The sequence below is a fragment of the Rissa tridactyla genome, chromosome 6 (genome assembly GCF_028500815.1).
Source record: "Rissa tridactyla isolate bRisTri1 chromosome 6, bRisTri1.patW.cur.20221130, whole genome shotgun sequence".
In the NCBI taxonomy this organism is placed as follows: Eukaryota; Metazoa; Chordata; class Aves; order Charadriiformes; family Laridae; genus Rissa; species Rissa tridactyla.
This window is the reverse complement of record NC_071471.1, coordinates 13,794,993-13,822,884: the sequence shown is the minus strand read 5'-3', so window position 1 is coordinate 13,822,884 and position 27,892 is coordinate 13,794,993. Positions and strand designations below refer to the sequence as shown.

The 27,892-nt window shown below is 56.2% G+C and overlaps 1 protein-coding gene across 4 annotated transcripts; it reads right to left on the bottom strand.

The window, feature by feature from the left end:
* On the bottom strand, nt 1-25,690 carry IGF2BP2 (insulin like growth factor 2 mRNA binding protein 2). Of its 4 annotated transcripts, XM_054206830.1 has the most exons (18): nt 25,501-25,690; nt 24,892-24,952; nt 14,019-14,067; nt 13,598-13,649; nt 12,943-13,006; nt 10,361-10,433; nt 10,161-10,228; nt 6,057-6,191; nt 5,476-5,598; nt 5,074-5,209; nt 4,738-4,866; nt 3,798-3,821; nt 2,210-2,278; nt 1,923-2,039; nt 1,604-1,678; nt 1,203-1,334; nt 783-896; nt 1-182 (listed from the first exon to the last, which is right to left on the bottom strand). In XM_054206830.1, exons 1-18 carry the CDS (start codon nt 25,688-25,690, stop codon nt 87-89), a joined length of 1,707 nt encoding a protein of 568 aa, XP_054062805.1. In that variant the 3' UTR covers nt 1-86. The 4 variants fall into 4 exon arrangements, with proteins under 4 accessions (XP_054062805.1, XP_054062801.1, XP_054062802.1 ...); XM_054206826.1 differs by having other exon boundaries at nt 10,161-10,433; XM_054206827.1 differs by having other exon boundaries at nt 3,798-3,818; nt 10,161-10,433.
* Between the last annotated feature and the right edge of the window lie 2,202 nt (nt 25,691-27,892).

Sequence of the window (27,892 nt, the reverse complement as noted above, 5' to 3'; positions counted from 1 at the left end):
CCTGACCTGCTGGGGGGGGTGGCGGGGGGGGAGTCCGGCGGCGGGGTTACATTCATCGGGCGGTGCTGGCCGGCACGGCGGGAGCCTCACTTGCTGGGCTGCGAGGCCGGGGCTCCCTGAGCGTGTTTCTGCTCCTGCTGCTTCACCTGCTGGACGATTTCCCTGATCTTGCGCTGTGCAGTCTTGAAGGGAGAAGCGGGGGGGGGGGGGGGGGGGGCGGGGGAAGGAAAAAAACAGGGGTCAGGGTGGGCACCGTGGGCAGCCTGAGGATTTCCCCCCGGGCCCCGAGCCACAACTGAGCATCTCGCCGCTCAACGCCCTCCCAGGTTGAACTACGGGACGCGCACGCGGCTCGGCGCAGGCGTAATTAAGGCTGGGCTAAAGGTGACTAAACTCCGCGCGGGGTTTGAACTTGTGCTTCCTCCATCGCACTTCGGGAGCCTGAGTTTTGGGGTGCCGCCATCCCGCTGCAGCAGTCAGGAGCCAAGGCTGTGGTACCCAGGAGCTCCCTCCCGGCGCTGAGCCCAGGGAGGAGCCGATTCATCCCCAGGTGCCACGGCGCATGGCCTCCAAGACATTTATTTTCGCTAGATCAAGCCAATCTTTAATTTCAGCGCAAGCACAGCAAGGGAGAGCTGCCAGAACAACCTTAGCGCATCCTGGGGGCACAGGAACCATCAGAGAGTGGGTGCTCAGGGCTCGGGGCTGCCCATCACCCCAGCGGCTTTCCTCGGTGGATGAAACCGGACGGGAATGTCAGCAAAGCCACGGCCAACCCTTACCTGACTGGCAAAGAAATGCCCAATGATTTTAACGATGACCTCCTCGTTCTCGTCCGGGGTTTGGTCTCGTGGCACTATGACTTCTGCACTCGTTAAGTTTTGCAATTCGTTCACCTGGAGCAAACGAGAGAGCCCCCGGGTGGGGTTTGCTGGGGAAGAGCCAAAATCCATCGCTGCCGGTGTCACCCCGGCTCCGAGCCAGCACCTGGCTCCTGAGGGTTACACCCTGTCCCCCCCCCGCCGGGGACGGTCACCACCCAATGAGAACCACCATCAGGACATGGGGGTTGGGGTCGAGACATTGCTGCGACCACCCAGCCCCTGGGCTTTGCCCCCCCGGGGTGGCCAGGGGTGGTGGGTGATGCCCAGTTCCGCAGCCCTGGGGGGGGGGGGAGGGGCACCCCTGCACCCCCCACCTACCGTCTTGCCACCTTTGCCTATCACGCGGCCGGCGGCGAAGGAAGGCACCTTGATGTGGGCTTCAAGCTTCACTTCTTCTTTCGGGTTAAAGAAGTTTTCCTCTTTCAGCTTCCCAAATATTCGCCCCTGGGCCTGGGGAGGAGACGGAAGGGAAGTAAAACCAGTGGGCGGGCGGGCGGCCGTCCTGGCAGTGCCCCCCGCCCCGAGGGTGATGATGTGCCGATGGCCGGCAGCATCAAAGCCACAAAGCCACAGTACCACCGAGCAAAGGGCTGCCCGGGCACTCAGGGAGCCAAACCCAGGCTGGCAGCGCAGTGGCAACCAAAGGGACGCTCTCGGCTTGTCCCTTGGCATCACCCCCCACCCCCCAAAACACAGCCCCCACCCCGTGCCCAGCACACCTTGAACTGAGCCTCAGGCGGCCCTGTGATGATGACCATCCGCTCGCTGGCGTCGGGACCTTCTGCCGGGGCGATCTGCGGAGGGATGGGGGAGAAGGAGCATTAATTCTGGCCCCGCTTTGGCAAGATCTCCCCTAAATGGCACGGCCCCCCCATGCAGGGGCATCCCCCCATGAATGCAGGGGTGATAACCAAGGTTTTGCAGGACTAATTTGGGGAGCAAAACCCCTCCCTGAGGACCCCCGTTGGCCGCCCTCAGCAGTAGGAAGGGGAAACCGAGGCACGAAGCGCAGGACCGGCCCCGCAGCGCCCTGCTCACCTTGATGGAGGCACCTGCAAACCGCGCCAGCTGCTTGATGTGCTGCCCCTTCTTCCCGATGATGGCCCCCACCGCCTGCGTCGGGATGAACAGGTTCACAACCTCCTGCTCCGGCAGCTGTGAGGGCAGGGAAGAGTGAGGGTCAGGGGACCAGCCGGACAAGGGACAAGGAGGGTGGCTGTCCCCTTGTCGGCATCGCAGGGCAGCGGCCGCCCACCCCGGCCCCGTGTCCACCCTCCTGAGGTGCCCGAGTGAAGATCTCGTGGAGAGCGGTGCCAGGCACTTACGGGGTGCTGATGGGGGAAGGCGCCGGCTGGGGGGGCTCCGTACAGACCCGAGAGATACGCTGAGGAGCTCTACGGTGGGAGAGAAAATGAGGGTCAGTGACAGCCCCAACCTGCCAGCCCCTTCCCGGCCACCCCCAGCCCGACACGGAGCAGCGCGCCACCAGCGTGAGCCTGGCAGGGACACGGGGACAACCCTCCAGCCCCTGACGCCCCCCCGGCTCCAGAGAGCACAGCGGCACCTGAAGGTGCTTCAGGGTGAGCTGCAGCCCCGATCCTGCGCCTGCAGCACAGCACAATGGGGCTGGGAGGTGGATGGGGGCTCCCAGCTGCCCCCAGTCCCTTCCTGCTGCCATTTTACAATCCGTGTCCTGACAGCGGAAAACCGGCCCCTCCGGCCTTTCAGAGCAGCCACAACCCTGGAAAGCCAAAACCACGCTGTAACCACCGGCAGTCCCCTGCAGAGAAGGTGGGGGTTTGGTGGGAACTGAGCAAAACGTCTGGTTTGGCTCCAATTTCCATCACCAGTTCCCTTCTCTAGTTCCAAGAGAAGAAAAAGCCAAGGCTGAAGAAGATGTTCCCCCAGGACCTGAGCTGGAGACGGGGTGAAAGCAGCCACAAGCAAGGGGTGCACGCCAGCACCCCAACCCAACTCAACCCAACCCAACCCCTCTTCAACTCTTCCGTGTCCCAAATACATTGGACACTTCTCTCGGCAGTAGACACAACTCTCTCCTGCTCTGGATTCCAACAAGTACAACCAGATGCCACCTGCAAACCACCATTTCTCAGGTGGAGGGGGAGCAGACCCAGCTCCCCTGCCCACGGCAGGTGCCACTCTCGCTCCCAGCCCTCTACTTGAACCTCCTGCACTGAGGTTTTGTGCTCCTCCTCCTCACACCAAGCAGAAGCACAAAATGCTCCCCGTGTCCACGCTCTGCTTCTGGCCATGGGTTGCTCCACGTCTCCTACACCAACATGTCCTCTCCTGCTCAACCAGCCCTTGAGGCCAGGGTGGGCACTGCCCCTCCCCAGTTCCCCCAGTTCACCATGAGGTTCCTTCCTCATCCTCCATCCTTGCCAGGTCTCTGAGCTCCAGAGTTGAAGCAATAGCCAACGGCCCCAGGTCCTGCTGACAGCACGGTCACAAATGACCGCTCTGAGGTGTGAAACACAAAGCGTTTGGGGGGAAGGAGCTGCCACAGAGCCAAGCTGGTATCCTATTAGTTCTTTTTTTTTTGGTCTGCTTCTTGTTTTGCCATAAAAAATGACGGCAGAGGCGATCGCTGCTCTTGGCCTCACCAGGGTGGCTTGAAAAAGGCCCCACAAAGCTTTGGTGTGAAGGAGCCCACCTCAAACGCTCCTTTTGGTTTGCCCAGCTCCTCTCCATCGCACCAACAAAATCTCAAGCAGACGTTTCCCCAAGGCTGCGCTTGCTCGGGGCGGCCGAGGCAGGCAGCTCATCCTCCCCTTGGAGGTGCACAGACAGACAGACCGACCCTCTCAGTGCCCTCCAGGGGCTACCGCGCACATCACACTCATCCGCGGCCCCCCCACCCCCGCCACCCCGCAGCGCCAGCCTGGCACTCACCGTTCTCCTCCGACTGCTCTGCTGCTGGCGTCGCCAGGAAAAGAAAACAGCACAAGTAAATCAACCCGCACGCCCGTCGCCGTGCGGCCAAAGCATCGCAGCAGATGTATTTAGAGACTAACGGAGAGAGACCGCAGAGCCCCGCCATCCCAAGGGTGCTCTGCAGGTGCTAGCGGGTTGGGGATGGACCTTCTCCACCGGCACTTTGGCCGACCTGTCTTCCCAGTGCTGGACTGTCCCTGCCTGTGTTGCAACCTCAGTGGTTTTTGAAGCAGCTTCCCAGGCTTGCTTTGCCCCAGGTCGCAGCAGCCACAGCACCCCGAGAAAGAGAAAAACCTTCGCCTGCGGAACCAGGTGAGGATCAGCTCCCAGCAGGCGTAACCCTTCAGGTGCCAGGGCAGGGACTGAGGATGATGGCTGCGTGGGGCACGCGGCTCGTCCCCTTTCACATCACGCTCCCCACACCCTGCGGTGATGCGATCATGTGGCCACCACAACCAGACCCACAGGGGCACAACCGAGTCCACAACACCACAACCCGTTGGGCTCAGGACTGAAGACCATCTACGTGGTTTTTCCGTGCTGGCGTTGGCACAGGCTGTCCAAAGCCACCTGCAGAGAGCAGCACCCTTGGGACACAGCTAGTCCCTAACCACATGTGAAACCGAGCTCAGCACAACATGGGGATGCAGCTGATCTTCCCAGGGTGCTAAATCCAAGGAGGGACAAGCCACGGTCATTCACTGTTTTCTCCGCTTCGCTGCTGTGATGAGCATCTTCCCTAAATGGCCAACACTCAGAGTTCCTGTTCAAGGCTCCCCATGAGATGGCTCCTATAGCTATGGTGTCCACCCAAACCCAAGAGCTACAGCAGGAGAGTCTAGAGACCACTCTGCCTTCAAGAACACGCCCCCCACACCTCAAAATCTCATGCACTTACTGCAAACGGGTGGTACGGGGTGGCTGCTGCAGCCCCTCTGGCCCCTGGGGTGGATGGGAGCATGGACAGTCCCGTCGAGAAGATGCCCAAAGCACTGAGGTTCAGTCCAGGGATCAGGTTGGCTTGTTGCTGGGAAAGCAAAGACATGGAGAAACGTGTAAAAGACAGAGTTGGGTTTCTGGCGTTCTCACCACGTAGTGTGGACGTGATGGGTGAGGGCCAACCCTTGCCATAACAGATCAACACCCCCCCCTCCCCCTGCTCAAGTTTTCTTCTGGCCACCTCAGCAGTGGCTTTGAAGCAGGGGTGTCCCAGGTGGGAGGGCTGGGAGCTTACATTGATGGCCACGACGTCATTCTCGTAGGCCTCTCGCAACTTCTTCATGATCTCCACTTCGGCACTGGAGCACGCCTCTGTGCTGCCCTTTACTGTGATGGTCCGCTCGGGGTTATAAATGGTTAAATCCTGCAAACTAGCCCATGGATAAAACCAGAGACAGAGTTACGTTTTCTTCCAAGTCAAAAAAAAAAAGGGAAACTCAGATGAGGGTTCCTCCCCGAGACCATGTAAAACCACGGGCCCTCTCCCTGCCCAATGCCAGCGTCCACCTGGAATGCAGAACATCCACCCGGGATAGGGACCATGTATGGGAGGACGCAACTGCTCTATTTTCTGGCTCCAGTGCTGCCCGTACCGTGTTGGATGGAGAGGGATGGCTTGGTGTTCACCAGGACTTACGGGGAGATGGTGATCTTCGTGCCCGTGTCCTGCTCAATCTTCTTGAGGTTGCGGCCCTCCTTGCCAATCAGCCTCCCCACCAGACTGTTGTGTGCTAGGATTTTCAAGGGAATCTCTTCTGTTCTGAAATGGATTAAAAAATTAAATCTAATGGTCCATCTGGCCAGTAAACCAACTTTCAGCAACAGGCACTAATGATGTGGTTGAAGGAGCAGAAGAACCACCACCATTTCCCTCCTCAGGGAGGGAATGTATCTCCTCAGCTTCAGGGGAATGGGAAGTCAAGAACTTCCCAAGCCCAATGACACATCTATATTTCACGAGATTTTGTTCTCCAAGTTTGCCTACGTGCTCTTTGTACCCACCTGAGCTTCTGGTCTCTACAACACTGTCAACCACATCATGGAGAAGTTCTTAAGTGGTAAGTTATTAACTGACCTATGACTCTGTCCTGAAACTTCAAATGCCAGCAGTTCTGGCAGGGGGTGGGAGGTGACAGAAGTGGAGAAAAACTCCTCTGATGGCTGAGCTTACCTCCCTTTCTCCAAACCTGCCTGTTTTGCCAAGCCAAGGACACTTACGATTTAGTTTCATCAGCCTCCTTCTGCATGATATCAAGGATCATGCGACACGCTTCGGAGCACCCCTCTGGCGTGGCATGGATGGTGATGGGCTTTTCGGCGGCGCCAGCGTTCTCCTTCCGATGGATGTCAACCCTACAGTGAAACAACCAGCAGAGAGAAGCCCCCTGAGATGCGTCTGGTGTCACACAAAGGCTTTCAAGAGCTCAGGAGCTGAGCTCGCTATTCACAGAAAAGCTCATTTCAACACCTGCTCAAGCTTTGGGGTGAACCTGGGTCTCACTGATGTACATCTACCATCACCTGGTCTCATGCAAGCCCAGGCAGCGTTTCACTTCGGTTGGTTTAGATCAGATTTGAGCTACGTTCGCCTTCATAACCTGAGGTCTGCCTAGGAGCTGAGGGATGTCAGTCAACGTCAAATGATGCATCAAGAGTGGGGAGAACACCTCCTCAACTGGACAAAGCCCTGAGCAACCCAGTCTATCGTCTTTGACACCAGTCCTGCTTGGAGCAGGAGACCAGATTAGAGGTCTCCGGAGGTCCCTTCCAACCTCAACCTCTCTCTGCACAACACCCGAGGCTGTCCAGTGACCAGCGGCTGCCACAATCATTGCGTGTCCTTCAGGACAGAGAGACAACTTACCCGTAGGCAGCGCTGTCACAACACGGAGGCATGCGTCAACAACAGCGCTTGTACTCACGCCCTTCCATGGGAGACCAGAAAGCTCTCCCTTGCGCACCGGCAGGGACCGTGCTCTAGCTCCTCTGGTCCTCCCCTCAGCTCATAGCAGGGAGGAGGCACATGCCTCCAGCTCGCTCCTCACCACTCAACCATACCTGGCAAAGGCCCTGAGAGAGAGGGAGAGAGGAAAGCAGGGTAGCAGACTCCCGTGTCAACCACGCGTCTTCAAGAACATCAACCTTTCCATCTTCTCCATGTGAGTCTGTGCACTCTTCCCACCGGAGGATGATGCCGTGCAGCCATCCTGCCATCGGCCACCACCTCAGGGTCCCTGTCACTGCCGCAGCCAGAGCTGGGCTGGGTCAGATCTTCTGAGGAAGGTGCTGTAGTGACCGCTCAGCCACCCAGTGAATGCCACCAGCGCTCAGCTCCAACACACTGCCCTTCAGCCATGTCTATGTTTTTGAAAGAGGTCCCCATCCTGACTGGGATCATTCACGGATGCTGCTGTGCATGCATGGCCAAGGGTTGTGGTGCAGTCACCTGTAGCCAGCACCACATTTGGATGTTGCAGGGTCATGGTGGGTTTGCACAGGTCAACTCTTCCAGGAGCTCATGAACCAGCGTGTAGGAACAAGGACATTTCATCTACAGGTAGAGGACGAGGAGCTGGGTGAGCCTTCCCTGAGATAAGGGAAGAACCTAACACCACCAGCCTCGAAAGGGAACCCAGGGTTGAAGAGGGAATGAAGACAAGAGTTTGATCCCCTTTGCAGGCTACATCTCTCCAGATCTCCTACAGCTTCAGTAGCTTCAGTCAGAGCAGCTCAGGCAGGAGACTGGTCCTGCCTGGACTGGGCAAAGAGGTGCTAGAGACAAGAGCACCGCCAGGTTATGTCTACAGCACACAGTGACCCAGTTGCATGCTGTCACTCGCATGTGACACCCTCTAAGGCGCTCCCAGTTGTGAAGCTCCAGCAGGTTGACGTGGAGGATGTGTTCCTTCAAAGGCAGCGCCCAGCAGCCACAGGGACACCCACTGTCACACCCTCCACCGGGGAGATGGCAAACACATCACGATGTGCCACAAGAGGCAATGACAGGCCCATGCTCCAGAGTGGTGCCACAACATGACGCTGGGCTGACGCTGATTGAACCGATGGGGAATCCACGGCCACCCCAAACCCCATGGATGGGGTGGATTCGGCAGCATCTTGAACCCATGAGCAGTCGAGGTAGAGACGGGGCACAGAGCTGCGCCTTTGTACCAAACAGGGGCCAAGAGACACAGACGGGCTGGATGGATGCACCCAAGTGACAAGTGCCCTGGACATGCCAAGGAGAGGGACACGGGCCAGGTTTCTGGCTGACCTCCAACCCATCCCAAACCTGGATGTGCAGGAAGGAGCTCAATTTGCAGAGAGAAGATGGGGTGCCAGGAAGGGGCTGCTGCATTCAGGCAAGTCCTGCCCCGAAGAGCTGGAGGGTGGAGGAGGGCTCTGGACTTTCCAGCATGTCCCAGTGCTGCTGCTGCACAGCTCCAGTCCAACAGGAGGATGAAGACGGGGACCCTCAACACCTTCACCCTGGCTGCCTGGGACCTCAGGCACCTTACAGGGGCTGGGAAGGCTTCAGAGAGTGGTGGCCATGAGGGACAGCCCTCTCCAGGTGGACGATACAATGTGCACGTAGGGTTATCCTGGCCGCATGGATGCTTGGTAGCGATGGTCTTCTCTCCTCATCAAACTACAAGGGCTGCAATCATCGTGGAAAGTCCTCTGGTGGGGTGGGCTCTTGGTCTGGGCTCCTTCTCAGCCAAGGAAGAAGACGGCTCAACCTGGGGACAGTTTTGTCCCCTGGAGCTCAAGAGCATCTCCAGCCATCACTGTACACGGAGACAGGGGTGAAGTCCTACATGACCAGAGGAATCCAGGACCCAACCTTGTTCTGTGTAGGAGCAGGGGCCGGGCAACAGGATGTCATCAGCACCCTTGTCACCAGGATCTGCACACCGGTGTGTGAGGGTGACCTGGGCAGGCACAGAGCTGTGGGCTGACACCCCAAACAGTCTCTTGCAACTGCCCGGGCTGGACACACGAGGCCCCCCCTTGCCCAAGTCTGGAGCTCAGGTGGTGGCCCACCATGGCACATGGCCTCCTCAGGCAGGTCAGGAGAGGTGAAAGCGTGGAGCATGGCCTTCCTCCACGGCACCAGGTTTTTGGGGCAGGAATGGGGAGCCAACCCATGAGGAGGGATGGCTTGGCAGCAGAAACTGCCCCAGGCAGCAGTGTTTGGCCTCATGGTCAGGAGAAACCGACAGCCAGTGCCCCTCACCTTCCTCACCAGGCACAAGGCTTGCAAAGGGCAACCTTCCAGTCTTGAGTGGCAAGGATACGGCTACACCTGCTGCTCATCACGCCAGCGGACTCACCTGGAGAAGAAGGGCTTGCTGCCAACCGGGACCAGCTCATGGCTACTAGGTGGCCACCCTCTAGGGCTAGCCGGGCTCAAGGAGCTCCTCTCCCTACACGTCTGCCCCCTTTCCGTACAAACCTCTTCCTGTAAACCCGATGCCGGGGTTCAGCTCGCTCGGCTGCAGAGCAGCGCATCTTCCTACCTCCTGATCAAGCAGATGCGCTATTACCAAATCATTTGCCTCTAAAAGCTTCTCTGAGAACTAGGACGCCCTGGAGGATGTTCTGGTACAGGAGTCCTACGTCCTGTGGGACCACCGGGTTCAGGATGATGAGCATGGGAGAAGACAGCTTTGGGTTAAACACAAACAAATCTGGGCAGGAACAAACCATGCAGGAAAACCATGCAGAAAATCAGAGGTGAAATCAATGTGAACATTGACAAGAGAAACATGGAAAACTTTGGCAAGACAGTCCCCTCCCCCCTCCTTTTTTTTTTTTTTTTTTGCTTTCTTCAAAAATAAAAACATTAGACTGCAAAGAAAGGCTTTGAACAGTTATGAAAAGCCCATCCTTCTCAAGGCGCTCCCACGGTGCCCCCTTTCCCCCTACAACAGCTCCGGCCCGTACAGGGCACCGCGGGATGAGCAAATCCCGAGGGCAAAGACCGCGTGGGCGCCGACCGCTGTACCTGGGATCCCCCTTCAGCATTTTAGCCCCAAACTTGCCATTTTTTTCCCTAAAGCCTCACCCCCAACCGTTCTCATGATTAGGCTTTAGAAACCCATTTCTGACCCTTTTGAGTGTGCATCCCCCTCTTGTCGCACCCAGACCACCCTGGCCAGCAGGAATGGTTTAGGACATGGGCTTTGCCACCATCCCATGAAGGCTGCACCCCAAGAAAACAGCACTGGCCAGCACTCAAAAGCCCCGAGTGCATGGAGGACCCACGCCGGGGACCTACAGCACCCTACGGAAGGAAACAAAACCATTCAAGGTACTTACTTGGACTGGGTTTGCTTAGTAAGGTTCTTTATGGTCAAGCCCTCCTTTCCTATGATCGCACCAACAAACTGCGTGGGCACCAGCATCCGCAGTGGGAAATCGAGCTGTTTGGGCTGCGAGGAGCCCCCCGGGGAGGAGCCCCGCTCCCTGGAAGAGTGGCCCCCGCGGCGGGATCGCTGGGGGGGCGGAGGGGAGCTCACCTCTTCATCCGGGATGTAGGAAATCTTGAAGGAATAGTTCTCAAACTGGTGGCCGCTCAGCTTCTCAATTGCTCTGCAAGGCAGGGAGAGGTGGGGGGTGGTGAGGGGATGGTTCAGGGATGGGGACACCTCCAGAACTTGCCCTTGTAGACTACGGTCCCTCCCCAACCCTGCATCTTCCTCCCTCCCCAGTCTGGAGGAGGCAGCCATGGAAAACCAGAGACCCTAACTTTCCCTGTGCAGAACAAGCCCGTTAGCGTGGTCCTGACCCACATGGGGGGCACTGGCAGGACTGGCACACGGCTTGTTCCCCCAGCAGAGGTGGGATGCCAGCCTGGTGATCTGACACTTCACCCAGGGAAAGTGCTGGCCAGAACCTATCACGCAGCGTGGAAACACTCTCGTGGGCTTTTTGGATATGGAAAAGGTGACAGAGGGACTCCGAGCAAGAGCTGCCACTCCAAGGAGAAGAACACGGCATGTGGTGCCCCTCTACTGGGAACCCCAACTCCCCTTCCAGCTCGGGGGTACACCACCAGGACTCTTCATCCCCACAAGTTCTTCCTCGGTGAGGTGATGCTCAGCCATATTGGAGTTTGCGATGACTTCTGCGAGCAGTGATGGCTTCAGCTATACTTCTGTCATCTTCCTACCACATCTCACTTTGGCTGTGTATAGGCAGGCCTTGCCAGGCTGAACATCACATCCAACAATGACTTTTGCAGCTTCGCCGTCCCTTTCCAAAATCAGCACAGTGCCCCTCAGCCTGACTTCTCTGCCAAGGTCTTCACTTCACCTGTTCCTATCACAACCTCCTCTAAGCCAAACACACATACCCACAAACCATCCTGGCCTTTCATTCCATCAGTCGCTTCTGCATCAAGTTGCTGAGCACCACCGAAAACTGGCATCAGTCTGGCTGGATATGTGACCAATCACAGCGTCTTCGCTAATCCTGAAGACTCTTACCCCAAAGTGTCAAGCACTGCTGTGTTGGCGAGACTCTTCATCTTCCTTTCCTGCCAGGCATCCCAAGACATGGCAACTCACACCTTGTTAATGTGTGGTCCACAGCACCTTCCCTTCACCTTCTGGCAACCACCTTCCTCTGGCCAGCCGAGGCTGGACCACACGCCCGGCGTGGCCACCCCAACTGGAGCAAGGTGGGCTGTTCTCTGGCCTCCTGAACTAGCAGATTGTTCTCCCCATCGTTGCCCTCACAAGTCCAACCTTGTGGTGGTCAACTCAGATGGAAGTTGCTGGATGTCCATCGGCAAACGGACTCTGGAAATGGCTCTTCCTTGCATGGCGTCTGCCTGGCTCTTGGTCATATCAAAAATACCCTGGCCACTAAGTCTGAGATGTGCTCACTGCTTACTCGTAGCTAACTTAAGGCTGGTCTCTAGCACGGGGCTGAAGTCTCTACCTCTAACAAAACATTTTGCTTGAAATAGTCCCTGCATTCCTTAATTAACCTCTAATTTGGGTTTGGTTTTTTTTTCCCCTCTGCTGGCTATGATAAATCTTTAAGGACGTCTTCACACAGCCCTACTGCACTGATGCACGGCCTCAACAGGTTCTTCCGGCCTTTAAAAGTTGGTCTTGATGGGCGGCCAACGCCCTGGTGATTGACCCTCTGCTGCCCTCCCTCCCCTACAGGACCCGGCCATGGACCACTCTCACCCCCACTCATCCAAAGGCCCTCCCTCTTGTCCATGGTAGAAGAACTTTTCAAAAGCCTTTTAGAAGTTCATCAGCCAGTTTCTCCGGGCTCCAGGAAGCAGGAGGTGACAGTCTAGAATATTTTGGTCTCCAACTTGAACTTTCCCCAAATGGCAGGGAGTCCTTACGTCTCCCATCATCAAAGCATTTCTTCACCATCTCTCCCACCTCCTTCACCATATTCCACCTCTTCAGCAGCTCTGACTGGGTGGTCAGACTGGTGATTAATCCAGTGCATTCCCAGTTTAGGTCTGGACTTCCAACCTGGGAAGACGACTCCTTGAGGAACTGCTTATCTGACGTGACCATCAGCTTTCTAGAGCGCCTTTCTGCCGGCAGACAAGCCCACTGCGACTCAGCAGGAGACCCTGTAGGAAGGACAGTGTCCAAAGGGAACTGCAACATGCCACATCCGGGAGCCCCTTGGAGACAAGAGGAGAAGGCACAGAGGAAGAGGGAACAACCACATGGCTGACAGACCCAAGGTGGTCCAGTGGTGCCTGTGCATGTATGATGGCGCACCACGAGAAACCCTATCTCCCATGTGAGGGGAGAAGGCAGGAGATCACCCAGCGGTGCGGTGAAGAGGAGAAGGTGGAGCTGGCTGCTGGCAGAGGACACGGGATGTGACACAGCTCAAGATAAAACCAACATCTGCCTGCTGTGTCTCAAGAAGATACACAAACAGCCCTTAAGGCACTTGAAGGTTACACTCTTAAGAGCTTAGAAACAACCCAAGGAGGCTTAGGAAGAAGACAAGAAGCAGCCTGGAAAAATGCCCGGCAGAAAATACCTGGGATTCCTCGGAAAAAGTTCAGGTGGTGTGAAAATATGGACAAAATGAAATAACACCCACTTACACTTTTGCTTCTTCTTTACTTGCATATGTTACGTTGACAACGGCTGTTTCTGTGTCTGTGTTGACTGGGGGAAAAGCAAGAGAAGGAGCGTTAGAGGAGGGGGGTAGATGTCGCTGCTGCTCCCGGCCCCCCCCAGTACGCTGCGGAGCAGGGATGCAGGTGGGACAGTGGGAGGGTAATGCCTGTCCCGTGGGGTACGGCCCCAGCCACCGCACAGAGTGCGAGCTTGTGTACCGCTGGATTTTCCCCCAGCACAAGGATGGGGCTGGGCTGGCAAAGGACCAGAAGGTGCCAAGGACGGATCCTGCCACTCCCACCAAGGAGGATGCGTGGCCGGACATTACCGATCCACCAGCAGACCCCAAACAACACTTGGCTTGTTTTTGCTTGCAGGGACAATTGGTTTTTCAATTTGCCAGCAACCAAGAGAAGCCCTGGGGATGGAGGACTGATGGCCCATGCCATCCCACCACCGGATGGGTGGTCCCACCTCTGCCAGCAGGGCTTGTGTCCTCAGGAAAAACCATTTTAGCCCAGCACCAATGACTGCCAAAACCAGGTTTCACCCCATTGGGTTTTCTCCGGCCTTGGCAGAGCTGGGGAGCGGCACTGGGGCTTTTGCACAGATGGGGACCACCACGCTGGACCATCTTACCTTGCTCTACGTTCTCCACTGTCCCATACTGAGCTAACAGGCCATCCAGCACCTGGGGACAGAGCAGCAAAGAGGGCAGGTGAGTGAGGCAGGAGATGCTGTCGGCCAGGCAGGGGAAGAGCCTTCTTCACCCACAGACACCCTCCAAAGAGCCAGCGTCACCCAACTGCTTAAATGCCGTCACCCACCTGCATCCCATTATCCCAATGATGCCCCACTGCTCAAAGTTGCCCACAGCTCTGGACCCACCATCAGGCAGGAGATGGAGCCCAGTTCACGCTCTACCTCCCTCCTGGGGTTACTGGGAAGGTAAAGGGTGGCCCTTATGGAGACCATGAGCTCCAGCAGCACAGCTCGTGCTGCTTTGCATGACTGATGAAGGAGGAGGAGGAGATTAATTTTAGGATTGTCCACTTCTTACCTCCCACTGCAGGTGGGGGGGGATGTTTCGGATCTGGATCTTCCTGCTCCTGCAAAGACAAAGCCCTGGGTTAGGGTCTGCAGGCAAAAAGGCTTTCCGGGAATCAGAGGGCAGGTGGTGAGAGCTTGCCGAAGCATCCCGCTTCCCCACGCTGACCTGGAGCAGGTCAGCCCCGGAGAAAGGCATTCCTCCCAGCCTTGCCCCGGTCACCTCCCACCGGGGTCGAAGCTGTCTCGGGAACGCTCCCTCCTCACACTGGCTGCCGGGTTTCCAAGGAAACCTCCTGAAATGAGCCTCTGCAGAGTCACGTCCGCACAGGCACGGCCGAGGTGCATGCACGCACACCCCTGACCACACTGCCCTGGGCTGGCCATCTGCGGGGCGACAGGGGGATGCCCCCAGACCCACCACGGCTCTCCAAAGGTGTGTCCGGCTGATGTCCACCACTTCCCAGCAACGTGGGGCTGTTTTCCGTGGGGAAACCTAAATACACATCCCTTGGAGATGGCCAACACAGCCAATCTTGTCTGGTTGCACAAGCTCACATGACAGCACTCCCAACCTGGCTGTGGTTGCACTCCCAACCTCACATGGTGGCACTCTCAACCTCACCGCGATGCAGGCTCAGGGCATGGATGCACAGGAAGCATTGCAAAGGCTTCCCAAGAGGTAGCGACCACCCAACACCTCCCCAGCCTGGCTGCAAGAAGACACGCTTGGGCAGCAGGGAACTTTGAGACACTTGAGTCCATGGAGGATGCAGCCAAGCCATGAACTCACCCCTTGTTCACCCAGACCAGCGTTCATCATCCCGCTTATAGTCAATCACCTCCGACCAAAGCAGCGTCCTGTGTTCTCACCTGGTCCAGCTCTGATGCTCTGAGCAGAGCAGAGCAGGACCGCCTCTCCCAACATCAGAAATAAGTTTTCCAACTGAACCACCCCACGCACACAGCCGGGTTTTGGGAGTCAATCAGCAGCAGGAAGCTGGTTTTGCGAAGCTTTGCCCTTCCTTGGGATGAGCTCAAGGAGGACGCTTGGAAGGACTGGTACCACCAGCCTGAACGCTACATGGGGATGTGCAAGCAACCAGCAGCAGCCCCAGCAGACAGCCGGCAACACGCAGGGGTTTTGGGACAAATCCTGCAGGACGAGCCCTGCAGGAGGAGGCAGGAGAAGCTCTGCTCACCTGCAAGCCATCAACACCCACCACCCTGATTCCACCAGAGGTCTTCAACAGCTGGAAAATGAGACCTTCAAACTTTGGCCCAAGCTGCTCATCGCCCATGCGCACCCTGAACCTCTGCAGCCCACAAACAATTTTGGCCGATAAAGAGCTTCTAAGGTAGTTCGGGGCCAGACACTGGGAGCAGGGAGGGAACGTGGGGCACAGCATGAAGCGGAGGAAAGGCTGGTCCATGCAGACCCAAAGCAGCCAGGGCTTGGGAGAGCCGTGCACGGCAGCGCTGGAGGTTGGTGTGCTCCAGATGCGATCCTTCTGTCCCTACAGCAGCAGCACACTCCGCCCATCCTGCTCCTGCACAGGACAACCAGAACCTTGTGATGGACAACCATCTGCCTTGTGAAACATGGATTTGAGGTGCAGCATGAGCAACACCTGGATCCTGGCGAATATGTGCAGCAATCTGGGGCGTCCGCCCCACACACCGCAGATAAAACACAGGCTCCAAGCAAGAAAGGGATGGCAGGGAAAGGATGTTCCTTGAGATGTGAGCTGTGAGGGCAAAACAAAATCCATAGCCAGGAACCTCTTCAGAGACCACTCCAGAAAACGGGACATGTTTAATTTTAAACCCCACCAACATCTCCCAGAGAGCCTACTTTAAGGTGCCTGGGTCAAATCCCAGGAGGTTGCTCAGCTCCCAGGGGGACCACTCCTGGCTGCTCCAAGAGATGCATCCTGCTCCCAAGCCGACCAGCGGCACGCTGCGAGGCCAGTTTGCCCAAGGAAACCCCAGCCCAAATGCCAACGAGTCTCAAACCATGAAAGCTTTACGGGGAAAAGCCCTTCTCCGCTCTGAAAGCCCAACCGAAGCCCAGGACTGGCCTCTCCCCGCTGGTGGAGAGCACTGGACATGCTGCCTGGTTACTTCCACCACCTTCCAGCCCCAAAACAGAACGGGTGGCACCTTCACCTGCCTTGTCCCAAGCTGCCACCGCTCAGGTGCAAGCCAATGCATCGCTACAACCATCCTCCTTCTCCATCCTGGGAACCATTGGTGCCCACGGACACTTCAGGCTGGACCATGGAGAAGCCACCCTCCTTCTGGGGTTCATTTGGCTCAGCCTGCCCCATCACCGAAGCCTAGCAGCCCAGGGGACATGGGGCATTTTCACAGAATCACAGAATGGTGGGGGCTGAAAGGGACCTCTGGAGATCATCCAGTCCAACCCCCTGCCAGAGCAGGGTCACCCAGAGCAGGTGGCACAGGAATGCGTCCAGGCGGGTTTGGAATGTCTCCAGAGACGGAAACTCCACCACCTCTCTGGGCAGCCTGTGCCAGGACTCTGCCACCCTCACAGGAAAGAAGTTCCTCCTCATGTTTAGGTGGAACTTCCCATGTTCAAGTTTGCGCCTGTTACCTCTTGTCCTGTCACTGGGCACCACTGAAAAGAGCCTGGCCCCATCCCCCTGACACCCACCCTTTAAGTATTTATAAGCATTGGTAAGATCCCTCCTCAGTCATCTTTTTTCCAGACTGAAAAGACCCAAATCCTTCAGCCTTTCTTCGTAAGAGAGATGTTCCAGTCCCCTCATCATCTTGGTAGCCCTTTGCTCTCCCCTCTCCAGCAGTTCCCTGTCCTTCTTGAACCGGGGAGCCCAGAACTGGACACGTTGCTCCAGATGTGGCCCCACCAAGGCAGAGCAGAGGGGGAGGATGACCTCCCTCGAGGAGGTTAGGCTGGTGGTACCAGTCCTTCCAAGCAGTGCATCCAAGTGAAGTCCTGAACGGCATCAGGATCAACCCTAGAAAAGCCTCTGCCTTGAACCGACTTGCACCACGGCATCACCTTCCCTACACCTCTGCCCAGGGAGATGCCAGGGCAGCCCCAGTCCCCACAGGTGCTGCCTCACTGTTCCGTGCCACTCGCCCACCTCCCGAAACACCCAAAGAGAAGGACCACAGCCATGTAACCCCCATCCTCAGCGGGACACTACAGCAGATTCACGCTGCTGAGGTCCACCTCAGCTGATGCAGAGCATCCAAAGACACCCAAACGGGGCTCAAGGTTTCACCCCCACCACCTGGCAGGTCTCCCAGCAGCTCATTGTCACCACTCAGCATTTAAAATAAGGTTATTATTCCAACCAGGTATATTTTTTATAGCTCTCGTAATTCCCCACCCGGTTGAAACGGTGCTGGACCGTGCGCGGTCATCGCTGACAGAGTGGTGGATGTCCACCCAGGGCCACGATAGATGGACGCGTTATTCCCAGGGCTGGGGCAGGGACCACCCGCGGTCCCTGGATGTGGTTATTCCCAGGGCAGCAGAGCTCAAGGCCAGCCTCCTCCGACACCACCCCTCCGGGGAGGACTTTGGGGCAGAAAACCCATTTATTTTCATTTTCCCCGCTGGGAGATGGGGGAGTGGTTTCAGCGCACGCACACAACCCGCGGCCCAGGAGCTCGTGACGAAGGCAGTGGCCATGTTTCAGCCAAATTGTTTTGCCCCAGGCTGGCAGGAATTTAAAAAAAAAAAATAAAAAATAATCATAATAACCAGCAACTAGGGGCACGGTGTTTGTGGAAAAATACTTAATTATGTGGTGCAAACAGCCCAGCCGTAAGGAGCTGCCCCCGAGATGTCCTTCTGCATCATCCTCCTGCTCTTCCTCACCTGCATGTGCTCACCAGCCGCCTCAGTGCCCAACCCAGGACCAAATGCCTGGTGGCAACCGAGCATCGGCCTCAACTCCTAAAGAAACCAGTTCACCTGTTTTTTTTGCCCCGCTAAATTCAACCAAAAACCCGCCCTGCGTGCTAGCAGCTATCCCAGCTTGAGGAGGAAACATCTCCTCCATCCCAGAGCTGGGTTGTGGGTACCACGTGCCGGCCAGCATCACGTGCAGGATGAAGGGCCGGCTCAAAGCAAGGCCGTAAACCAGCTTCATGAAATAATCCATGAGGGAGCTGGGCTGTATTTCACACATCCGTTAGACTGAAATTGCGAAGTCGACGCCGCAATTGTGCAAGGAAAGGGGACGGAAAACCCACGGCCACCTGCGTCCCACCAGCATCACCGGCTGATGTCCACAAACACGAGCTTCAGATGGCACGTGCTGGACAGCTGTACTTCTTGACATCAAGCAATAAAACAGAAGATGCCTTAAAACCTGCAGTTTATTCCCCAGAATCAGGTGGATTGGGGTGCTTTTTGCACACGTCTCCCACTTCCAGCAGCCCAGGTCAGCAGCACCACTCACACGGCTTTGTGGCTACCCTTCCCAGAGCTCCCAGGCAAATAACGGATAACCGCCACCTCCGAAATCCAGGGACACAGAGGCAGAAGAATGAAGACGAGACAAAGCTGTGAAATGAAAATCAGCCGCGAAACCCCCTGCCCAACCTCCACGATCCCTCCCCGTGTCTGCCCATCCATCCCCTGCCCATCGGACTGTAGCTCCATGGACCACCCACCGTCTCCACCACCCCCTGGTCTCCTGCTCCAGAAGAGCTTCACCTCTGTGGACCACAGATCATCCCCACCACCCCCTGGTCTCCTGCTTCAGAGGGGCTTCACCTCCATGGACAACCCACCATCCCCACCACCCCCTCGTCTTCTGCTCCGGAGGGGCTTCACCTCCATGGGCTGCCCACCATCCCCTGGTCTCCGACTCCAGAGGGGCTTCACCTCCATGGACCACCCACCACCCCCTGGTCTCCTGCTCCAGAAGAACTTCACCTCCATGGACAACCCACCATCCCCACCACCCCCTCGTCTCCTGCTCCGGAGGGGCTTCACCTCCATGGACAACTCACCACCCCCTAGTCTCCTGCTCCAGAGGGGCTTCACCTCCATGGACCACCCACCATCCCCTGGTCTCCTACTCCAGAGGGGCTTCATCTCCACCTCCCATCCCATGAGTGAACCAGAAACTGGATTTCACCGAGCTGGCTTAAATATAAGCCTTACAAGAGGGTGGAAGGGATGGCTTCACTGCTCTTTGCCCTAAAAAAGGAAGATTTTTTTTTTTCTATTCAAGCTTTGTAATATCTTACTGTAATAAAGCCATAAAGGGATTTTATCACCTTCCACCTTGGACTGGTGCCGAGGGCAGAGAAAACACTGTGCGGCAACTCCTATTTAAATGAAAACCAGTTTTAAAGAGAACTGGAGGAAAAAACCAGAGAGCAAACAAGCTGGAAACCAACCGTCTCCCCAGCGGCCCTGCCTGCTTTATGAAATATTTGTCCCAGGCAAGAAAATATCTCCAAGAAATGATGTTCATCAGCAGGCGGGGACCAAAAACTCAGTCCCACCTGAATTTTCCAGACTCAGCAGCTCGGAGCCGGAGTCGGGCGCGCTCCCCTAACCAGGCAGGGAAGAAAGCATCTGTTGGGTTTGCCTCTCTCGATTATTATATATATATATTTTTATTTTTTTTAGGTCTATTGGGGTCATCCTCAACAAGTTTTGCTCTCACCCAACCCAATCCTGCAGCGGATCTTAATGAGCAACGGCTCCGTCAGCGCCGGGCTGGATAAGCATTAAAGAGCTGCCCCAGTTTCAACCAGTTGCCAAGAGCATCGCGGATGCGCCTGCTCCAGTTCCCCTCCCAGCCCGGGAGCTTTGCCTTGACGCTCTTAAGGAATTAAAATCCGTTCATCGTTAAAGCCCTGTCCTCTTCCGCAGGACGAACAACCTGCCCAGGGATGGAGCCGGGGCGGGGGGGGGCGGCGAGGGCGGCACGTGATGGATCCAGCCCCGCCAGCTGGGGGTGTATTAACTGGGGGGCTGAATGGGAAATAACCTCCCATCTGTCACAGCTTGCCAAGATTAAGGCGGGGGGGAGAAAAGGGGGAGGGGGGAAAAGGTGGGGGAAAAAAAAAAAGAGGGGGAAAAAAAAGGGGTGAAGGGAGGGAATAAAAATGGGGGGAAATAAAAGAGGGTAGAAAAGAGGGGGGAAATAAAGAGGGGGCAAAAAATAAAGAGGGGGGAATAAAGAGAAGGGAGAAATAAAAGAGGGGGGAATATAAAGGCAGGAATAAAAAAGGGGAGGGATGAAAAAGGGGGGAATAAAAAAGGGGTGAATAAAAAATAGAAAAGGGGGGGAATAAAAAATAGAAAAGGGGGGAATAAAAAGAGGGGGGAGGTGGAGAAAAAGGAGGGGGGAAGGGAGGGGGAGGAAAGGGGGGGAAAGCAGCCCCCGCAGCCCCATTTATCATGGGGATGAAGGGGAAAGCCAAGCCTGGCATGCTGCCAGCCCTGCCGCGGCCGCCCTGCGCTCCCCTCCTCTGCCACCCAAAGCACCCGCTGTCCCCCCAGCCCCGGCACCCGCCTGCCCCCGGGGAGCGCTGGCGCAGGGCGGGCATCAGAGCCGTGCCCAACGGGGCAGGAGGGCAACTTCATGCTGCCGGAGGAACCGTAAAACGACAAAAATAAAAGTTAATTAATGGCCTCGGTCACCGCCCTGCATCCTCCATGTCCTGTCCCATGTCTTGATGTCACCCCGCTCCCATCCCTGCATCCCCAATGTCACCACACTCCTAGCCCCGATGCCACCGCACTCCTAGCCCCGATGCCACCCCGCTCCCATCCCTGCACCCCCGATGTCTCCGCACTCCTATTCCCGATGCCGCCCCACTCCCATCCCTGCATCCCCGCATCCTGGCGGGTGTCAAAGAACCAAGAGCAAGGCAGCTAAAGGAAAATAAAACCCCTCGGATGCCACCAGCTCCCAGTTCACCCACACCTGAAAGCAAGGAACTACAACGAGCGACGGCGTCACACCCAGCCATAACAAGCACCGGAGTCCGACTGGGAAAGGATCGTCTCCAAGGGGTTTCTCCTGGTCAGTTCCATAGGGAACAGCACCCAAGACCAATGGGAAAGCTGCCGCGCAGCCAGCGGGCAGCAGGAGGGGGTTTCCCCATGGCTGGTGCCACCAGCATCACCCTGGCAATGTCGTATTTCTGCATATGTGCGTATATAAAATACATATAAATATATATATTGCGACCAGCAATGTCATATTTCTGTGTATGTGTGTGTGTATATATGTATAAAAGAAATACATATAAATATAAATAAATAAATATATTGCAACCAGCAATGTCATATTTATGCGTGTGTATATATAAAAATACGTATAAATACATATAAATATATACATATAGTTTTAAATATATCTGAACATATATATTTAAAAGTATCTTTTATATATCTAGTAAAAGTATAAAGTATCTTATAGTATATTTTATTTATATATACATAGAAGATACTAAATACTTTAAATCCTAAAGGATACATTATTAATTTGCATAGACATAAAAGATATTAAATATGGATATTTAAAAGCCGGCCCAGGACTGGGAGCAGCCCTGAATTCCGTCTGAAATCCAGTGTAACCCAACAGATTCCACGCAGGGGAAAATCTCCAGCAAGTTTCACTCTCTTGGCGAAGCGAAGCAAACCCTCCCCGCGCCGCGGCCGGAGGAAAAAACCTCTTCTGGCTCTTTAGGTTTCTCTCATTTTTTTTAAAAATTAGAGATATTTTTGAAGCTAAAGCGATATTAGAATGGGAATGCCAGGGGAGTAATTTTTTTTTTTCCCAGAGCGTTATTTTTCAGGCGAATAGGTGCTGGTGGTTTTTCCTGGCGAAGCAACTGGTTTGCACGCGGATTTCCTCTCCCCTAATTAAGCATCTCATCGATGACAAGCAATTAAGAATAAGGAAAGAAATGATGGGCTGCCCATGGGGAGACCAAAGGGCATTTATTCCAAGCCTTAACATCCCCAGCAAAAACAAGGGGGTGGGGAAGAATAAATAAATAAAGCCCAAATACACGCAAACGAGAATTGCACCGATGCTCAAGAGAGGAAACTGATTTAAGGATAATTCCTTTTGAAACAGGAGAAAATCCTGAAAATCCCATAAAATCACCCCCCAGCAAAGCTGCTCATCGCTACCCCTCCAGCCACCGCTGCCTGGGGCAAAACCGCCCAAGTTCTGCCATTCATTAAAAGAGCAAAAATTATGATTTTTGATATCAGGGAGATTTCCAGCCTCCCCCTCTGCGCCGGTCACAGGTCCCTCGTGCTTTTCTTCCTCATCGCTGAAAGTTAACAGCAGACGCAGAAATTAAAAGGCATCTTCGCGACGGGGAACCTGCACATTTCCCTGGTTTGAAGACATTAAATGGGGCTTCGCTACTCATTAAACTCATCATTTTTTATCCAGTCCTTCTATAAAAGTCACTAAGGGGGTGGTCGGGTTTTATTTCCCGTACTTCACAAGCCATCCTAATATTTTTCTTTTTATGCCTTTCTTCCCCATTAACGGGATTTTCCAAGGTTTCAGAGAGGTACAACCTCTCTGTAAGGGGCAGGGTGGCGATGCTTTGCTCCGGATATAAAATCCTCTGGAAGCAGGATCGCATCGCCCCCGCTTTGAGCAAAGGGAAGTATTCTCTGCTCCTGCCGAATTGAAAGATCAGTTTAAAAATTAACTTACAATTTTTGAATGCTGATAAAAAAGCAAAAAGGGTGATTTATTTTTTTTTTCTTTAATTCTCCAAGGCACAATACAGAATATACAAGGGCGGGGGGTGTGGGGGGGGAAACAATCGAGACACTGTTGGCTCCTTCCTATAGGAGCCCAAACCATGTGCATGGCGGCAGAAGGGCTCATTTTTAACTCCTGAGAGGCAGATGCGGGGGGCAAAGGGCAGGATTCCTGCTCCTTCCCACCTCCCGCACGCCGAAGTCCTGCCTTCGGAGAAACACCAACAACCCCCTGCCAGCAGCTCCCGGCGGCACCTCGAGGAAATCCCGGCCCTACATCCAGAAGCCGGAGGTGTTTTCCAGCCCTTTTCTTACCGAACCCGCTTTAGACGTGTATAAATCCGTCGGTAAATTGTATTTGTTGTAAAAAAAATCCGGCAGCGCAGGTGAACGCGGGCACGGGCACCAGCACCTCCGGGTTCCCAGCCCCGTGACGCAGAAACGCCGGGGGACCGGAGCCAAGAGGGGCTCAGGTTCCCCAAACCCAATTAAAACATAAATTCATTTAAATAACCAGGGTGTTGTTTTTTGGGGTTTTTTTACCCGATTAAACCCCCCTGAAATCTCAGCGCCTCTCTGGGACTCGACCGCAACTACAAAAACTGGATTTTCTACAAATTTAAAGCGGGGGGTGGGGGGGGATAAAAACATGACCACGTGAGGCTCTGTTCCCTGCCAAAAATCACATTATTAATATAAAATCTATAATCTACTGAGGCAAAGGCACGCCTCGGTATTGGATATATTAACGTAAAGCAGAATATATTTTTTTTTAGCTGTGAAAAACAGGTATCGGCTTAAATTCGATCTCAATAATCTGAGGGAACTTGGGAGCCGAGCCGGAATAGAAAACTTGGGAGCCGGCCGAAAACAGACCGATGCAAAATAAATCAGCATTTATTTCTGGGCTGTTTAAAATGTCTTTCCCCTGCCCCCCCCTCCTTTTCAAACTCGGAAGGAAAAGCAGCAGCACCCCAGCCCGACGGAGAATTTAGGTAAAGATTAATTCCTTGTTTACATCCCCTTCGTACATGGTAAAGGTCAAGTCCCGGGTCCATACTATCTTCCCAAACTCCCAATTTCTGGCTCCATCACTCTGAAAAAGCCACCGGTGGCCCAGCCTGAGGCTGCTGCAGGGATTTGCCTTAGAAATATTACAATTAGGATTTTTTAAATTATTTTTGGGGGCTTGTTTTTTTAAGAGTTTTTAAGGTAAGAGAAGCGTGTGATCCCTGACGAAGAAGAAATCCCGCTCCGGCACACGTGATGCCGGGCACGAGCCATTCCCCCCACCGAGCCTCAATTACACAACAGCATTCCCCCCCCTCCCCATACACACACACACACCCCTTGCCCCCTAATTTATAATTTCAAAATTAATAATCCAACATCAAACACGGGACCAAACGGCCGCAAATTAGCCGGCAGGATCAAGCCGATGGGGTTTTTTTCCGGACTTTTTTTACCCCGATACATTGTTGTTGGGGGGGGGGGGGGAATCTCAGGAGAAGGCAGCTACGCAACGCGGTCCCGGCTTGGGTTTTCTATGACACGAGCGTGTCCCGGCCAGCCGGCCTCAGCGCGCCCCGACACCTGAGTAAAACGAGAAGGCGCGCTTCCGCGCAATACGTAACTATAATAATAATATAAAACTATATAGAATATATAGTTTCTGGCTCCTCTGGCCGCACAAAGGGGAGTTTGGGGAGAGCAAATTGCTGATTTACTGATTAAAAACAATATATTCTGCTGTGCGCCACCTCCCTGGGTGTAAATCCCACGGAGAAAGTGGGGGAAAAGGAGGGTTTTCTTGCTTTTTCCCTCCAAAAAGCAGCCGGTTTCCACTCGCCCCCGCGGGGGGGGGGGGGGGCGGGGGGGGACGGGACACACGGACACACACACAGACAGGGCCCCCCCCGGGTGGATGCCGGCCCGTGGGAGCGCTGCGTGGGCCGGGAGCTCCCTTCCCCCGCCCCCGCTTTCCGGAGCGAAAGTAAAACCCGGTGGGGCTCCCGCCTTCATTCCCCCCCCCCACCTCCCATCCCGTTCCCGGTACCCCCCCCCCCCCATTTTGGATGGGATGAGGTGTGTGCGTGTGTGGGGGAGTGATGGCGAGGGGGTTTACCTGAGCTTTTTGGGCACGGAATAATCCACCTCCATCACTTTGCCGTGCAGCTCCACTTTCCCTGCGGAGACAGCGGGGGGGGGGTCAGCATCACCCCGGAGCAGACCACCCCCCCGCCCCCCCCGTACCACCACCCCCCATCCTCCATCACACCCCCCCACACCCTCCCCACACACACCCCCCCCGCCATCCCCTGCCGGTCCCCGCCCTGCCGGTCCCCTGCCTGTGCCGCCGCCGCCGGCCCCCAGCCGCCCCTTCGGCCGCCCTTTGCTCCGCTCCCCCGGGGAGTTGGGACCGGGCACCTCGTAAAATGGTTCCCGAAGGGGAGCGGGTGCCGGGGGAGCGGCGGGTCGGGGGGCTCGCCGCCCGCTCGCCTCTTAATAAAATCGAAGAAAAAAATCAGCGAAAAATCGCCGGGGTTGGAAAGAGCCGGGGCGGCCGCCGGGAAGGGAACGGGGCGGGGGGGGGGGGGGCGACACGGGACACCGGAGCGACAGGGATGACCGGGGAGGGGGGGGGGTCAGAGGATGGGGGAGCCCCGGAGGAGGGGGGGGGGGGGATGCCGGAGGTTTGGGGGGGGGGGGGGGGCGGTGTCGGCTCCTGGCTTACCCGAGAGGGTCTCGATGGCCCGGATGGCCCAATTTTGGTCCGGGTAATCCACGAAGGCGTAGCCGGACTTGAGCAGGACCTGGCCGGCCAGGGGCAGCTTCCTCTCCCCGAAAAGCTGCCTGAGGTCCTCGGCGGTGGCGGCGGGGCTGAGGTTCCCGATGTACAGCTTGTTCATCCTCCGGCGCTTCATGGGGAGACCCCCACCCCCCCCCACCCTCCCGTCCCTCCCTCCCCTCTCCCCCGGCTCCTCCCCGGTAAGGGACGGCGGGGACGGGAGGGTAACGGCTCTGCGCCACCCGCCCTGTCCCCAAACCCCAGGTCCCGGCCCCGGTAGGAGCCTGTAACGGCGGCGGGCAGCGGGCGGAGCCGCGCCGCGCCGAGCCCAGCCCAGCCCAGCCCGGCCCGCCTTCCCCCCCCACCCCTCCCGCCTCCCGGCACGGCCGGGGCCGCCCCGTCGGGTGGCGGGGCTGGGGAGCAGGTGGAGCCGCAGAGATCCCCCCCCGCCCCGCCGCCGCCGCCGCCGCCGCCGCCGGGACAAGGCGGGATGCCCCCGCCTCGGGGGGACGGGGAGGGGGACACCGGAGCCAGGTCCCTTCGCCGGGGGGCGCGGCGGGTGGGCACAGCCCCGGGGGAAGCGGCGGCCCCCGGGGACCCGCAGAGCCCCGCGGAGGGCTCCCAGCCCCATCTCAGCCCACCATCGGAGGAAGGGGGTGCCTCTCCCTGCGCCCCCCAACGCCTCTGTCCGCCAGCCCAGCACACCCCAGTTTCCCCAGTGTCCTTCCTTTCACTGGCCAGTCCGGCCTCAGACCCCCAGCACAGCCTGCCCGCCGTCCCCCCGGCACATCCCGCTCCGTCCTCGCTCCAAACCACCTCCGGAGTCCCTCCGGGGAGAGGGAAACCACCTCGCTAGTCAACCAAGGTTAAAAAAAAAATCAGTCAATCAATAAAAACGCGCTTTTTTGGAAAGCACAACTGCGCAAGCCCACCCCAACCCCAGGTCCCTTTTTGCCACCGCCGCGTGTTTTGGCATCGTCCAAAAAGGCTTCAAGAAATGGGGCGCCGGTGCTCCGACATCCCGGCACTGAATTTTGCACATTCTCAGCCCGGCAGCAGACGGCTGCGGAAGCTTTTGGAGCTTGTGGCTCTCGGGCGATCTGCTGAAGGACTGTCCTCAAGTGACCAAGAGCCAGTGGTACCACCTGCCTCGTCCCTCAGGGGCTGGACACCGCTGGTTAAATGACTTTTTTTCTCTTTCTTCTTGAGAATACAAGCCCACATCTTTATGGGATCGCATCCGGGCCATCACCGGAGACTAAATTAAGGTGCAGAAGTAACACCGGCTGACAGGAGGGGACAAGTGTCCTTGGAGCGGAGCGTTGTGCCTTAGGGCCAGTTGTCCCTTACTGGGGGGGGGTGAGGGTGAAGGGCAGTGATTTAATTCCCCATATTTTAAGCTGCGTGGTGGGACAATTAAAGGCCCCGCTGCCTTCTGCCACCCTCCATCCCTCTGCCACCCCTTCCCCTGTCAGGCGGAGGTGCTGGATGGAGTAGGAATAGCAGTGACGGGTGCTTGATGCCACGCGCGTAGCAAAAAATAGATGCGGTTGGACTGCGATGATGCAAAGGGAGAAGAATCCTTTCTCCTCCGATTTCTTCGTCTTCACTTTCAGCGCGGCTCCCGCCGGGCTGCCGGTTGGCGGCGGGGCCGGGGGATCTTCCATCCCCAGCACCTTTTCGAGGTGCTTTTAGGCTGAAACGTGTTGCTAATGTCCTTTCAGAAAAAAAAAAGCTTACCATCCTTCAGATCAGTACTTCATCCTCAGTGACGAGCTATTGACGGTAACGGGGCAGGGAGCTGCCGTTCCATCCCGTGGGGTCATCGCCACTGGGAAGCGGCAGGAGAAACTCCAGGTTTCTGGAGTAATTAGTGCCCACTGGTTGCAATGCTCATTTATGACTCGTCACTTGGTCTTCTGCATGGGCTGGAGGTAACGTAGGAAGTCTCCTGTGATTACCTTCATGATCTCATCCCTCCCGCCCCTGTTTTTTTGCTCTGGAGAAGGAGCTCAACAACCTCCTTGAGATGTTTTCCCAACCCTACGGAGCTGGCACTCTCTTTCCCAGAGTTTTGGTGGACCGGTCTTGGTCTGGACGAGACAGTCACAGGAATTACATGCTTTGGGGAGGGAGATGTAAGAGCACTGATACAAAAGAAGGTCCTCTTCTAAGGGCAGCCCTGCAGGTGGGATGTGCGGTGAGATCATTCCTCTCTGAAAAGAGATGCCGATATGGAACGAGTCCGGGAGGCAGCAGCGAGACTGATAAAAAAGAGCAAAACAACGTGAGAGCAAGGGAAGGCTGAAGGAGGGTTTGTTTAGTCTGGAGGAGGAGA